Source organism: Bombus vancouverensis, chromosome 9 (genome assembly GCF_051014615.1).
Source record: "Bombus vancouverensis nearcticus chromosome 9, iyBomVanc1_principal, whole genome shotgun sequence".
Lineage (NCBI taxonomy): Eukaryota > Metazoa > Arthropoda > Insecta > Hymenoptera > Apidae > Bombus > Bombus vancouverensis.
This window is the reverse complement of record NC_134919.1, coordinates 12524360-12539366: the sequence shown is the minus strand read 5'-3', so window position 1 is coordinate 12539366 and position 15007 is coordinate 12524360. Positions and strand designations below refer to the sequence as shown.

The 15007-nt window shown below is 40.8% G+C and overlaps 1 protein-coding gene across 2 annotated transcripts in view; it reads left to right on the top strand.

Annotated features, from left to right (window-relative positions):
- Window positions 1-15007, top strand: part of 5-HT2A (5-hydroxytryptamine receptor 2A) — a 37838-nt gene that overhangs the window by 8184 nt on the left and 14647 nt on the right. Inside the window, exons 2-3 of one of the 2 annotated variants that reach the window (XM_033346451.2) lie at window positions 2812-3857; window positions 3988-4279. In XM_033346451.2, coding sequence (XP_033202342.1) covers window positions 3498-3857; window positions 3988-4279 — 652 coding nt within the window. In that variant the 5' untranslated portion in view covers window positions 2812-3497. The remainder of the gene's footprint in view (window positions 1-2811; window positions 3858-3987; window positions 4280-15007) is intronic. The other variant, XM_076621213.1, reaches the window with a different exon arrangement.

The following is a 15007-nucleotide window of genomic DNA, read 5'->3' as shown; positions in this document are numbered from 1 at the left end:
CACGATCAATCTTTAACGAGGAGATTTCGACGAATAGATTTTCGGAGAATTTGGGAATCTACTCAAGGCATTCGTTGCTACCGTGTCGTGCCATTAATAGGAAAACGGTGATTTTAAGTTTCAGGAATACCGAGGAAAGCGGAAGAGGAACGAAACAGCTTCTTCGATACAGAATTTCAAGAGATCCTTGGCTTAAAGCTTACGTTTCGTACTTTGATTAGTTTTTTCCAATTTTTATATCTTCGTTTTGTATCCGTAAAATTAATCGATTGCTCGGACAATAGAAAAATTGTAGCGGCCAATAACATACAAAAATGAGATAGGAAGTTCCCGCGAAACGAGAAAACTTTGTAGGAAATCGTTGATTCAATCAAGACGACCACTATCTTGCTAAGGTACTGTGTGAAATGAACCGCGAGCTCGCGAAACCAGTCTTCTCCACAAACAAAGCAACTTTCCGTCGTTACCGAGACATTTTCTCAAGTATCAAGTTGAAATATCGCGACTGATATTTGAGAAATGAGCCGTCGTCAAAGAGGCATGACTCTTGATATTTAGAGCATCCGTTCTCAATGGAGCACGAGTGAAACGCGAAAAGAAATGATCCGTACAGAATATGATCTACGAGCTTCTATGATTCACACTTTGATTAACGAGATGTATTTCTGGAAAAAATATTTCATGAGAGGTGTAATGTCTGGCCGGAGACGTTGATGGTTACGTGTTAGATATAAAAACGATTTGAATTTGTATAATTAGAGTTACGTAAACGAGACCGAATGTCACATCTTCGTATCATCAGTGAATTCGTGAAATGGAAGAGGGTGAAGTAAAAGATAAATCGTTTGGTAATTTATGATGTTAAAACACGTGACGTTAAATATGTCATTTCAAGATTAACGCGAGTTAAGAATTTTTCAAAATCCTCGCTCTCCAAGCTCGATCTTAAACGTTATTTCTTCGCAATAAACGCTTTAAAATCACGTAAAATTTGCTCCAACACACTCACACTGAATTTCGCACAAGCTTAAAATCTTGTACGATGCTCTTGCTTTATCATCTCAAATCATATTTGGAAACATATTTTCGTACATTCTTTTCTCGGAATTCAACTGCGGTTCTAATAAAAATTCCTCGCATCATTTTCAATTACGTGTTCCTCCGTAAAGCGTTACGGTTTTCAGGAAGGGGCTATTTATGGCAGAGGCAGGGGTTGCACTTCATCGTGTTCCACATCTATCGTTATTAAACTTCATATATGGGATGTTTTAAAACCATGACAAGATATTTCAAAGAACAAAAGAAGGTCGTATTAGTCGACTTTCCACGGTGGTTATGCTATCGTACTAAATGCTTCCAGCATAAAACTCAAATTAGAAGAGGGTTTAAACATATTCTATTTTTTACTGATGCATATTCGTTGATTGGAATTCTGTATTTTTGCCTCGCGCAGGATTGTACCTTGACTTATTGACATTAACTCGTTTCAGGAAACGAGCAAGAAATGCATTGTGTGAGAAGTTCGAGTCGTTTCTCGAGCGTGGATTACTAGCGAGCGATTATTACAACCCTTAAGCGAATATTACAACTTATGTTAATTAGAAACTGTTTACACGTCATAACTAAGAGGCTAAATTCGTCGCTAATAATTCCGAAGTTCGCGAAGAAGACACGGCTTTAGTTGAAATGTAGAAAATTAAACTCCGTATTTACCCATATAGATTGTACATGTATCATTTTCCAGTAGCAAATATTGAAGCTCAGTACGCAATATTGTGTAATTCAACTTCGAAACTTTTCTCATTTAAAAAGGAAATTATTTGTACATTGTCATCCCTTCGTTCGTTTTAAAGCCGAAGAAAAAATGGCCGGATCCATTTCTTTCGAAGAAAGTTGACTCGCTGAATTACACAGATACGAGGATCGATGCAGTGTCGATGAAGATAAACGCATAAAAAAAAAACAATATCTTCTTGGTACATCCAGCGACGGTTTAACGAAATCCATAAATGGGGCGGCGTATTGTCGCGTATCACCATCCCTCCGCGAGCATGATTTATAGAGCGGATTTAGCCAAGATACATATCGACACCGATGTCACCTTAAGCTCGCCTTATTTCTGATCGATGCAATATTATTATATCCTCTTCAATCTTCGCCACATTGCTCCCTGAATAAAAATTTGTCGTTTACATAACACACACACACACAAAAAAAAAAAATACTTCGTGTCCGTGCATTTTTCTAGTAGCCTTTCGCGTTTGTTTGTATTTTACGTTTCCATCGGTTTCCGAAGCTACCGGTTTGTATGTTGTAATCTCCAATAAATATTCTACCTGTACCATCGAGAATGACTTGAACATCTCGACGAAATCCGTGAAAAAATAATCGATCGATTATACGTCGCCTTTTGTCGTCTGCTATTCCTGCTTGAGACAATATTCTCTTCTTGCCACGATCACTAATTTAGCGATCGTTCCTTACGTCTCGACTAACGCATTCCTGCAATATTTTTATTCGAATCTGGTAAATAGAAACTTTCAATGGAGTCGATAAAATTGCCAGGAACGCTTGAAATGCCATGCGTCCTGGAACGAGGCGGGAAAACAATCGAAGGGCCTTGGAAATAAAAAACCGAGGGCTATTCAATTTAAAAACATTCCCACTATCCGAAGCGACAAAGGTTGGCTTCTCGGTCCCAACGGATCAATGTCGGAAACAACCATTTCGGTTTTGCCGTTGAAGCAACCCCGATCCAATTTTTCTTCTTCGCAGAATATATTTTTTTTCTCCTCTTCTTCATTTTTACAGATTCGGCTGGGTTTCACGGGGCAAGCGAGTTGTTGGACACGCGATCGAGCATCAGCTAATAATGCCGTGAACAATAAATCGATTCCTCCTGGGAGAGCTTGAAACTGTCATCATTTGTTCTAGGTAGAGAAGACGAGGGAGCAGGTCAAATAAAACCTACAGCACGATCCCTGAACGCCAAAGTAGCGCAACCGGTCGTAAAGCGAGATCTGAAGAATCCATAAACTGACTGAGCTACGAAAATCGCCCTCCCCGCTAGCGCCACTCTGCCGACGCCGCTGCCCCCGAATAAACGTCCACCACCATCGTGATCGCGTCTCCCCTTCGTGCTTCCTAGTCCTAATTCGATTCGCAAGCAACGCCAAGGACGGCCGCCTTTTCCGAAACGTGTCACGCTAACCTTCGCCAATTTTCATGTACACGTAACACGCGTATAGTATCGGCGCAGTAAAATTCTGGCTCAGTTTTATCTCGTCCCGTAACCGTTCGAAGCGCTGGTGAACGGTGAGCCGTGATTTGAAAGAGTAATTATGCGGAATAGAAGACAAAGCGGAGAATCGCGAGTGAAGAGAATCGCGAGGCGTTGTTCGTTCGTGGACAAAGTGCCCTAGTTCAATGATGACTCGGTGTCTGTGAGACGTGATCTGTCGTTTGTCAGAGGACAGGTCGATGACGTTAGAACACGAATGTACACTGATCAACGGGATAACCCTCTGTTGATAAAAATTGCCGACGACATGGAGGGAAACCTGACAAGCTCCTGGACGAGCAACTTAACTGCGATGCTGTACCAGCTGCCTTGTAACGATAGCTTCCTTGGATGCATCGAGGAGTGTATGGTTGGCTCATCAGAATTCGATCATATGTGCACCGTGGAAAAGGGAACCTTCACGTCATCGATGACACTGTTCTGTAAGCCCTGCGATTACTCCAACTGCGATGTGAACGTGTCGTTGGTTCTCAGCGGCCTGGAAAGCATCGAGGGTGTCTTTTTGTCCAGGTTACCGAAATTCAGAGACTGCAATGAGACGAATTTCGATGATCAGGTGAAAATTCAAGACGAGATTTAAATTTAACTTGACTATAAAACTGCCGGCGAAAGAGTGCCGTTAGTCGAAAAATTTCTCGCCGCTGAATTTTCCAATAACTCTTCTCTTTCTTTTGTTACGTTCACAGATTTTGGAATGCACGCCAGCGGAGAATGTAACGACAGACAACCTGACGATCTCTTGTTCGCACAGAACAAAATTAAGTTCGACGACGAGGGGCCGCCGTTTCGACTGGAGCTTTCTCTTCGTTGCGGTATTCATCGTGGCGGGTGGCTTGGGGAACATATTGGTCTGCCTGGCTGTGGGACTCGACAGAAGACTGCACAATGTCACCAATTACTTCCTTTTGTCTCTCGCCGTGGCCGATTTACTCGTTAGCCTGTTCGTAATGCCCTTAGGCGCGATACCGGGATTCTTGGGTAAGTTTTTACACGAAATATCATAGCGCTGGGAATTTCTATTGTCTCGGTAGAATCTCGTTCAGAAATATACGCGGAAACTCGAAATATCAGTGCTTATTTTCGTAGCAACGAATGTCCAAACAACTATTTCTAAGTAGCGTGACTTTAGCAACGGAATTACAGTATTTCCTTACATTACATGAATACTGGGCAATAAAAATTTTGCTTTGGAAGCGATGAAGCGTATCTTGCAGTTCGAGATATAGTCAAACGAATATCCATCGTGGTTTTATTTCAAACGCTCTGAGTCTCGAGATCGTACACGATTGTACCATTTCCCATTTTCCCTCGCTAATCGAATTCGAACAGTGGAAAGCATTAACGGTGGTTTGGAACAGTGCCAACTTGCTGAAAACAAAGGAAATGCGATCAGTCGATTAAATCGAACTAATTAGGGCCCTGGCGAAGTTCTACGGCGGCCAGGCTAGTTGATCCATTAGCAGGAAAATTTCTTGTCATTTTTCCCTCATCCGAGTAGAATCTATTTCGCAATTTCGTATTGCAATAGGTAAAACTATTCGTTCGTAGAAAGCTACTTCGTCCGTATCCTAAAACGCTAACTTAACGAACGTTGGGAAGTCTGAAACAGAGAGTATTCAAGGAATTCCTAGCGCGTGTCCATTGATCGAAGCTCCCTTAGAGATTTAACGAGCTGTCTTCCGATCGAATCGTTTCGAACCTTTCCTTAATCGTTTCGAGGATTCGTGAGAAAATCGGACGAATTACGAATAGGGGAAGCACGGTTGAAACAAAGCATCGGAAAGTATACTTTCAGCGCAATTTCGTCAACGAGCTTGAACAACTCTGATCGCCTTTCTTACAGTCCTTTTCTTTTCGTTTACCCTTCGAATCACGATACACTTCCAGAGCTTTTGATCCCTTTTACCGCTACTCGCAGAACGTTTCGTTTCGTTCACAGCCATAGTGAAAGTGATGCCCGATTTTGAAACAACGAAGTAAAAAGAACGGAAACGTCGAGAAAATTGGAGAACACGCCGAAAGTTGAATAGTCGCGCTGCGTAGACGTGAGAACGCAAGCAAGTGGAGTAAACTCGCTGAATATTGTTCTTAACGAAGCACGCAGGATCTATGGTACGTTTTAACAGTTTTTCCAGGCTATTCAAAAGTTCTTCGGGTTACGAGAAAGCGTGAAAGTTCCAGCGAGAATAAAAGATTACGAAGCGATGAAAACCGATAACTCGAGTCGCCGACGGGGAAATTGAGGGCGAAGCTCAACGAAGAAATTCAACGCGTCTGTGAACTTTCGGCATTTTCCTCGGAAGAAATCGCTGAACCGTGTGCGTGTCAAGTACATATCTGCTCTAGAAATTTAGAAATTTATTTTCGATAATCACGTAGTCGTCGAGAAACTATGCGCTCGATTTTTCTGACATTTTTTCGTACAAGGAAGAAAGCCTGTATTCGACAGCGTTCTAATTCAAATCTTCAAACTGCTGACGAATGATTCTCGCTGAAGTTAACACTGTGAACGAAGAAGACGAAGGGAAAAATTTGATTTTCTAAATCTCCAAGTCCTTTTGCGATCCGACAAATGCAAACGATTCGACTCTCTGATTCATAGAATTCTACCTTGCATTGAAGCTTCGTTGCCAGTGAAAATCATCCCTTTTAACGAACGAAATCTGATTAAATCGAACAAAGCGCAAAGGTTTAAGGAAGATTAGCGTATCATAGTCAGAGAATCTTCCGTTTCTACGTCTTGAGATTTAAAGAAAAGCTTTTCCAGTCGAACGGTGACACAGCGCCGAAATTTATTCTCGCGGCAACTTATTCTCCGTAGCTTGAGGAAACAGCGAATATAGTCGACTGTGAAAATTCACTCACCGTCACGGAAGCGGAAAACGGACTGGTACAACTCGCGTTACAGTACGTCGCTTGCTCGCTCGGGATTCTGCCTCTCTCAGATTACATTTGCAACACGATCCACGGCCTGAATCGCGTGCTCTACGATGATAGAGACGCACGGAAACGAGAGACGATACGCGGAAGAAAGGATATGCGAGATGTAGAGACGAATATGTGGCGCGGTTCGCACCAGGTGATCAAGGTTGACGGAAAATGCCGGCTTTTCGCACTAAAACAACCATCCGCGCCAACCTACTCCATTTCTCTTTCCGAACCAAACAGTATCTATAAAGTTTCACGCTGCTAGCAATTGTAAAACGGTTCTCAGAAGATACGTAACTTCGAAACATTTCAAGCAGTCCGCGAGAAAATCTATCGAGGGAACGCAGTTCGAGAAATTTACTTGGAGGAATAGCAGGATATCGCGTCAGATATACGTTTCCCGGAGGTATTTGTACTCATGAGAAACGACGAAAACTTCGGTAACCGTTGCACGATAAACGTCAAAATGAATACATAGATGTACAAGGCTCGCTGTGTCACGAAATATATCGTTTCGTTGTTTCGTACAATCGGTAGGCTTATTGGGAAAAAGAACGAGCCTAATTTTTTACACATATGTTGAGGAAACTCCGAGTAAAAAATATTCCGTACATGCAGTAGCTTAATATTTCTTTCTTTGTTAACAAGTCGGATATGCCAACAAGATAGTTGTAACACGGTCTTGAGCATCTATTACCATCCATTATCGTTTACCATCTGGTGAACGTGTTGATGACCCATAAAGTTTTCCAGTTCGCCGGTATAAAACGGTATCGTGGAATTGCTCTGTAAACAGCGTAATGGCCAAACCGAGGATAAATGTTGCTTGAAAATTTGGATCACGTGCTTCGGTTCACTATAGTGCCGTATAAATCGCAATTAAGCACACACCTCGATCACACGATCGTCGAAATGCCACACATATACACGATGGACGTTTTTCTTTACCGGTAGTTGGAAAAACAAGATTAAATGTAGCGTACACGAAACGTATGCGATTTTTGATCATTTTCATCGGAAGCAAAATACGAAACATTTTCTGAGCGATATTCAACGTTCCTGTAGCTTGAAAATTAAAGCACGAACTACTCTCTCGTTTATTCTACATTAAATATAACACAGATGTCATAGGGTCCGAGCAAACAGCGAGACACTCGATGCTTGGAAGTTCAAACACAGGTATCGTGCCAGCGAAATCCCGGAAAATTTGTTTTCTCCAATTTTCTTTGTACTTGTTCTCTATTTGACCAAGACGATTTCGATCTCGGTGTTGATCCTTATCGAGGCACACGCGAATGCTCGGCCCGTGGCGGAAAACAGCGCGCTATCGGGAACACGGACGTATTCCCGAGCGGTATTTATCGTTTCCGCAGCATTTCGAGGAAGTTCGTGGGAACTTGATAAATGGACTTGTCAAAAAAAGGGGTAACCATGGTGAAAATGACCACCGTGGCGGCCACAATTGAGATATATTTCGTTTTTACAGGTAGACAGCTGGCCGATTCTTCGCCGTATCATTTTTTGCGTTTGTTATAAATGGAAATAAAATTCGCAACGATTAGCCAGCGAACGTAAAATTCCCTCGAACCGTTCGATCATTCAGATTCATCTATTTGGATCTGATCCAACAAAATAGCCAATTCTCATTAAAAATATTTTTATCGTATTCCCATATTTCATTTGACCAGTTATCTTATTACAACAATTTTCTGCAATTCCAAGAATAAAGTATATTTTCGCGCGTCAAACATTTCCGAAATCTTTTCACGCCAAGTTATTTTCATCGATTTGGATTTCGAAAGTTCCCATGCTTTACGACTTAGTTCGTAAACAGTAGCTGGCACAAGTTTCAATCATTTTAAGTCCTTTCAGAAAAGTCCCAGTTTTTGCTATTTATAGTACTATGTCCACGAGCTTACGTCCAACTAACAAACATATCGAGCGCGAAAAATCAGGCATTCACGGGACGAAGTTGCCAAGTCCGTGGATTTGAAGCAATATGTGGTAGCGTGGCCATCGAGAACAGATTTACAGAACGTCCATAGTTAGAGTCCGACTGGTGATTCGTAGGAATTCTGAAACAGAGAAACGTCCAGGCTGACGCTGATTAAACCTGTCCACGGGTTGTGATTCAATGAAATCCTCGAAACGAGCCGTCAGTCGATGTTGGATCGCCCCGTTAAACGTGAGCGTAACTCCCCTTAGCGACCAAATGAAACGGGAAGAAAAGATCCGGACATTTTCAGAGATTCCAAAAGTCTTGCTACCTTACGATTACCCGTTGCCCTTTACCCTTGATCCAATACTACATATATTTCTATATAAGATAAATATAATTTATCGATCGACAAAAAGAACTTACTCTGTGTCGAAATTTCTTCTGCTAGATCGGTCGATACGAAATTAATCTTAATTTTAAAATAAACACACGCTTGCGAATTCATAAATTGTGATATCTTCCACATTTCACGAGCCGATAAATCTTCTTTCGCAAACTGCATGTTCTACGAATGGGCAGTAGGTACGCGCGTCTATATTTCCACGATTACGGCAGCTTCTCTTCTTTCACATTATTTCGGCCGAGAAAATGGTGTTCGACCGCAGTGCTTTCTATTGCCGGTAATTCGCAGCTACAACCGCGCTACATTATTTGCCGCGCATATTACGCGGCACGCTGCAAAAAAAGCTATTTCAATTTTTCCCGGCCGCCGAATAGGCGAGCCTTAAACGCGCGTTTTATCACATATACACGTATCCACTGCGTTTATCCACATGTCGCTGGGTAATATGATTTTTCTCGAATAAAACCGGGTTAGGAAATTTCGCCTCTGGGTTCTAATTACAGGGGAAAAAATCAGGGTAAAAAGTTAAGAGGTTGTATATGCTGGGTAACGCAGCGTGATTTCTGAGTTTGTTGATTAATTAATCCCGATGTGGCTGCACGAATATTAGCCCCTTTTAAGCACCCTATACTCATTCTACTAACGTCAGGTTATGCGGCCTCGAATACTCGGGCTATGCTCGGACTGCGGCGGCATTTGATTAAATATAATGTTTAATTCTTCGTAGTATCGCCTCTGCTCTTTGTCGTTTTTGCCTTTAACGTCACTTTGCCGTCGACTACGACTCTCTTGAATTTTGTTAAATACAACAGATGCGAATTATTTCTAGGATGCATTATCGCTAAAGCGACATTGTATTATACGATGAATCCCTCTGGTTAGCGACGTTTTGGCTTTTCGCTGGAATTTCTCTTCCATCGGTAACTGGAACAATGACTGAAAGAGAGTGGAATCGTCCGTATCTCGCAGAAATTCTGCTCAAACGCGGCAATCGTATGAGCAACGTTCCTATGCGATGCAATTTGAGTCGCAGTGTATTAGCATGAAATTTCACGATGGACGAACGTCACTTGGTCTCGCTGAACGTATTCGATGCTAGGTTGTCATCATCTAGATTTGATGTTTGATGCTTGACCGTAATTAGAACTCTCTGATCAATTTAACTGGAAAACAGCATCAACATGATAAAGAATTCTCGCATCGTTGAAAACTCTCATCGAACATCGAGCGAAATATATTTTATCAGAATTTAAACGATATTAATCTCGATGATCTATCTGCAGTAATGGTACATTGTAATACATCGAAATGACAAAATGACATTACCAACTGTTCCTCTGCAGCGCGACAAACTCATCCGTTAGTTGGAGCCGCGTTAAAATTCACGAAACTGTGTGGGATTTGGGAATGTGTTTGGTCGAATGTGTACATGTAGATTTTGTTCCGACCGTTTAGATAGGTTCGTCGTATGATTAAATGACCCAGTTTGAAAAAAGTTCCGTCGGTGCATTTCCTATGTATTGTTTCTGACCTGAAACTGTCTCTGCCGACGATATTATTTAGTTCGCTAGTTCTTCGCGAAGTGAATTCCATTTGAAAACCTTGCATATTCCTTTTCGTTTTTTGCGTCAATGTTAATAGATACAAAGCTCGTTTCTCCGAGATCACACGCATTCCAACATCGATGAAGAAGCCCGCTCTATTTTAAACTTACAACGACAGCTACTGTAATCGTTTTGTAAATTAATTCGACTATCGGTTCTACTTTATAAATCCTCCAGAATTATCTCATTCGAGAACGAAGCACTGCAAACAGAGCCGTTAGCACAGGGTGCGGCTTTTAAGAAATTAAATAAACACTTCGTGCAACCACGGAAAACATCTTTGTTGAACTTTCAAATAAAGACGCGCAGCATCTGGCATCCATCCGGTTGAACGTTGTATCGTGACCATGAAACACTGCGGAACAGGTGTACAGGATGATTCGATTGATTCGATGCTCGCGCATCCATGCATACACACATGTCACATATAATTATATGTCTGAGCACATTACAGATACGTAAGTACAAGGCGAGCAGCAATGTACTGACTGAGTTTAACCACTCGAAATTTCGCACGAAAATTAGATAGAGATAGTTGAATGCTTTAACGATTAAAATTATTTCAATAATTTAAATCATTTGGAATGTTTTTCAAGGGATTCGATTCTATCTGTTTCGGACGATACATCTTTTTGAAGTAAATTCTAATTAAAATTCTAATATAGAGTTATTTGACTAATTTATTCGGAAACTTTTTCTCAATTAATATATCTAACAGCCCCTCCCCCTTTTAGTCGCGGTTGGATTTAGCCACACGAGCTCTCCATTTAGGAGATAATACGAGGACTGTGTAATGCGACAGTAATTACTGTATCACGCACAGTAGACTATTGTTGTGTCCGCTATAATGAGATCGTCGAGTTTACTACGGTTAAACCATGAAACAATGATTTAACGTGCGAGTCGTTCGTCAAAGTTGTTGGCTAGGCTTTTTAATAAATAAACAATTATCAGTTGTATGCGAAACGTTTCACGAAAATTTGAGAAATAATACAAAAGAGCAGGAAATGGAATAAAGTTCGCGTTTGAAGAGGATACGTGGACGGATGAAACCCCCCCCCCCCCTGAGTTACGCTATAGTTGGATCTATTAAGAACGGAGACAATTTGCCATCATCTGGGGAGGCTGAAAAGGGTCTATGAAGATAAAAAGGGGCGCTGAAAGCTGCTGGGATATTTGGAGATTCGATGCGAAATAGGCCTCGTCGAAGTCTCTATTGCCCCTCTTTTTCAACTCTCTTCGATTATATCGACTACTTTGTACCAAGGACTTAGGTCCTGATCGTGTTTTACTGTTCGTCATTTTGCTTAGTGGATCACAGACTTCTAAATTCGAATTATTTGGAGAATCCACTATTCGCTAACACCACAATCGTGTTAACTATTAGACCGAATTCTTCGTCATTTTATTACGTTATCAGAGGGTTGATATTCTTATAAATCGTAATATTATGAAAAAGAGAAACACTGAGTTCAGTTACTGAACGAGATCGCATGTCATTCCGAACAGACTCCTTTTCGAATTTCGAAAAATGGTCTTTATGATTATTATCTTTTTTTCTTCAAAATATTAACGTTGCTTTCTTGGGAAACTTCCAAGAATTTTAAATTAATTTCTTTCTTCGCGCAACTCTTTATCATAGCATTAATCATGCAGGTGGTGACAGAAAGATATAGCATCGGAAGAAAGTCACTGGTATGAAATCAAATAGACGAATCTCGAATCTAGTGATCAACTTTTCAGGGGGATCGTGGAACAGACACGCGCTGATTTTACCCATTTACGATCCGTCCTTCTGTAACCCAGCCAAAGAAAAGACGAGCTCCAATCCCGCGAAAAGAAACGCAGGAAAGCTGCGGGGTAAATCGATTTTGTTTGCTCGATAGGAGAAGGAACTAGTTCCGGTGGGATTCTCGATATGTCGAAATGGGAAATGGTGATTCTGTCGAAATCTAACGCTGCAAAATATCTGTGAAACATCGAGCCGAGCAAAGATACTGATTAACTTTTTTATACCTCGACGTTATAAATCGGAAAAATGACAAAAATACGGAAAATTCTTATTGCTAATTTCATGTCAATTCCAGTCACCAACAGGATTTGCCACATGATTACGCCACATGATACTTTTTTCTACATTTACTACATCTCACTCCTTATCGTAGTAATGGAGCTGCAGTAAGAAAAACAGTACTATTGCAAAGCGATCGATGATTTTTGTCCGCGTCTGTTGTAGCACTCTGATTTCATTCGCAAGAATTGTCCGTTGCATCATTCATTCGTTTTAGAATCGTCTCTCGTAGCATACCTTGTGGTCTGTACGCTCTTAAGTGAAACGAGTCAGCGCATAGTCAGACGCGCCAAAGAATCCAACCGAGCCCTGACAACAACTCTCTGAATTCACACACACACACAAAAAAAAAGAAAAGAAATACATATATCCTTATCGATAGACAATAAATTATATACGATAGGTGATAAATTCCAAGATACGAAATATATCATTTGCAAGAACAATAAATGTCCACAACACTGGACTCCAAATTCCAACGATTTTTGAAGATTGTAGGAAATCTCTTTCGCGCGATTTATATCTTTACGTTCAAAATGCTATCATATCCTCTCGTGGTATCTGCACTCAAGACTTTCTAGAAAATTTGATCGATGTTGAAAATATCAATTTTATAACAATTTTGATTTCGTATGAACGGCAATTGTTAGACGTAGCAGAAACTGGGCGAGACACATAGATATACGAGTGGAATTGAACGAAAGAAATTTCCAATAAAACCGCAAGTTGTTGAAAGCTTCGGCTACCGTTTCACACGGATGCTGAAACGATTTCACGGGTTCAGTGTCCACAATGACCAAATTTTAGTCAAAGATTTACGGAATCACTAAAAGCACCAGAAATCTAATTCAATCCGCTTTCAATTTTCCCAATAATGGTATCCTCCCAATCCGCTTTTTACTTACTACGAATTATTTGTCCAGCCTTACGGCGATCGAATTTTCGTTTCTATAGAGGCGAATCTATAAATGAAAACTTCGACAGCCTCGAACGCTCCTTTACGAACTTTCAATGAAACCAATTAGATGGCAATCAGAGTTTCCCGATTGCTCTTCTGCTGCTTTATTTCCTTGTTCGTTTTGTTTGTTTTATTATTCAGAGTCCGCTCGTTAATGACTCGTTTGCATAAACGAAAATTACCAGGTGAAAATTCATCGAAATATCGTTCTCCTCGATTACGCCTTTTAAATTTATTTGTTTTCAAGGGATTCTATTCTGTTCGCTTTCCTGACAGCTTTTTTGGATGCCCAATCGTATTTTACATGGTAAATCAAGCTATTTATGAGCGATACCATTAGCTTGTTCTCATTTATCTTAACATATCGACGATAAAGTAGATAAGTACTGATACAGCGACGAAATACAAAAACAACGCTTTATCATCAAATATCTCTCTTGAAACGGGTTCACAAATATCCTTTATTCCTTATATACGAAGGTTGATAATAACGATAACTACATATCTCATCTCTGTTTTTATACTTCTTTTCTATACCAGTGATTTTTCTCCCAGAATCACAGAAAGCGCCATTAAAATGGAGGTACGATATTAAGCAACTGAAACTTCTTAGTAAATGACCTTTTGGTTTGATCGGTTGCTGATAAAAAGGAAAGTTCCACGCAAAACCGCGGAACATCTTCGTTGTAGAAATTCCGCAATTTAGGAAAATAAATAACTAGCCACGAGCGTACGATCGCTGGCTCGTTAGAAAATTCGAGTTCAACGATCGTGCACGAACTTTCCCCATTTTGCTTCGAAAAATTCCTTCACGAGGAATGCCCGCAGATGAACTAATTGCTCGCTAGTTCTCGAGTTCCGAGCAGTTATTCCACTCGAAACTTCCGATATACCGACGAAATCTCACGAATCGATCGGTTCTCAACTTTGCGTTTGCTTTTTCGAAGCGATTTTCGGTTGCAAGATGAATGCAAATGATCGAGAATGCTAGTATGCCTCGTATCGTACGGATCCACTTTTAAAGCGTCCCTTTGAACGTCTTGCTGCCACTTTGCCTCTCGACTTTCGTCGAGTCTAGCGACAATATCGAGGGGCGAAGTAATGGGCGGTACGGTTAATGGAGTCCCGAAGGGAAAAATGCCGAGGTCGATTGAAACCGCGTCGCAGTGAATTATTACTCCGGCCTCTTGCAACGAGATCGTCGAGAAACCCGTTGGAAAAATATGATTTCAAGTAGAACGTTGCATCCCGGTGTGAATCGTAAGTTTCAGTTCTAGTGGCACTCGATTTTTTAACTATTAATGAGCAACACCCTCGTGACGAGAGGTTCCGTTTCGACGCGATTTTGATTTTCACGGCAGCGGATATCGAGGTTAAGTGTATTTTTCCGTTTATCGACAAGAAGACGAGTTTCGTGGACTCTGCTCGCCGCCGCGAATATTATCGATGGAACGTAAAAATCCTGGAATTAGTTTCGTTTCTTTACGTAGAACGACCAAGGTAGATCGGAGTTAAAAACAATAGTTCGTTTCCTGGAATGAAATTTCGTAAAAATTATTAGAGTTACGAAAAAGGCGAGTATGTTGTAATTATCCGACGTTGTTGACATCCTAATGCTTTATTTACTTTGTTGGAAATAATATTAAAATCATCGATGACAAACACAGACAAAAGAAAATAATATTACATCGCCTATTATCCCGAATTGCGTGTTATAGAGCAGGCAGTCCAGTTAGTAATAGTACTACTAATTGCAAGAAAAGTAATTTTGAAAGGGGATATTCCAAACCGGGATGCAATTTC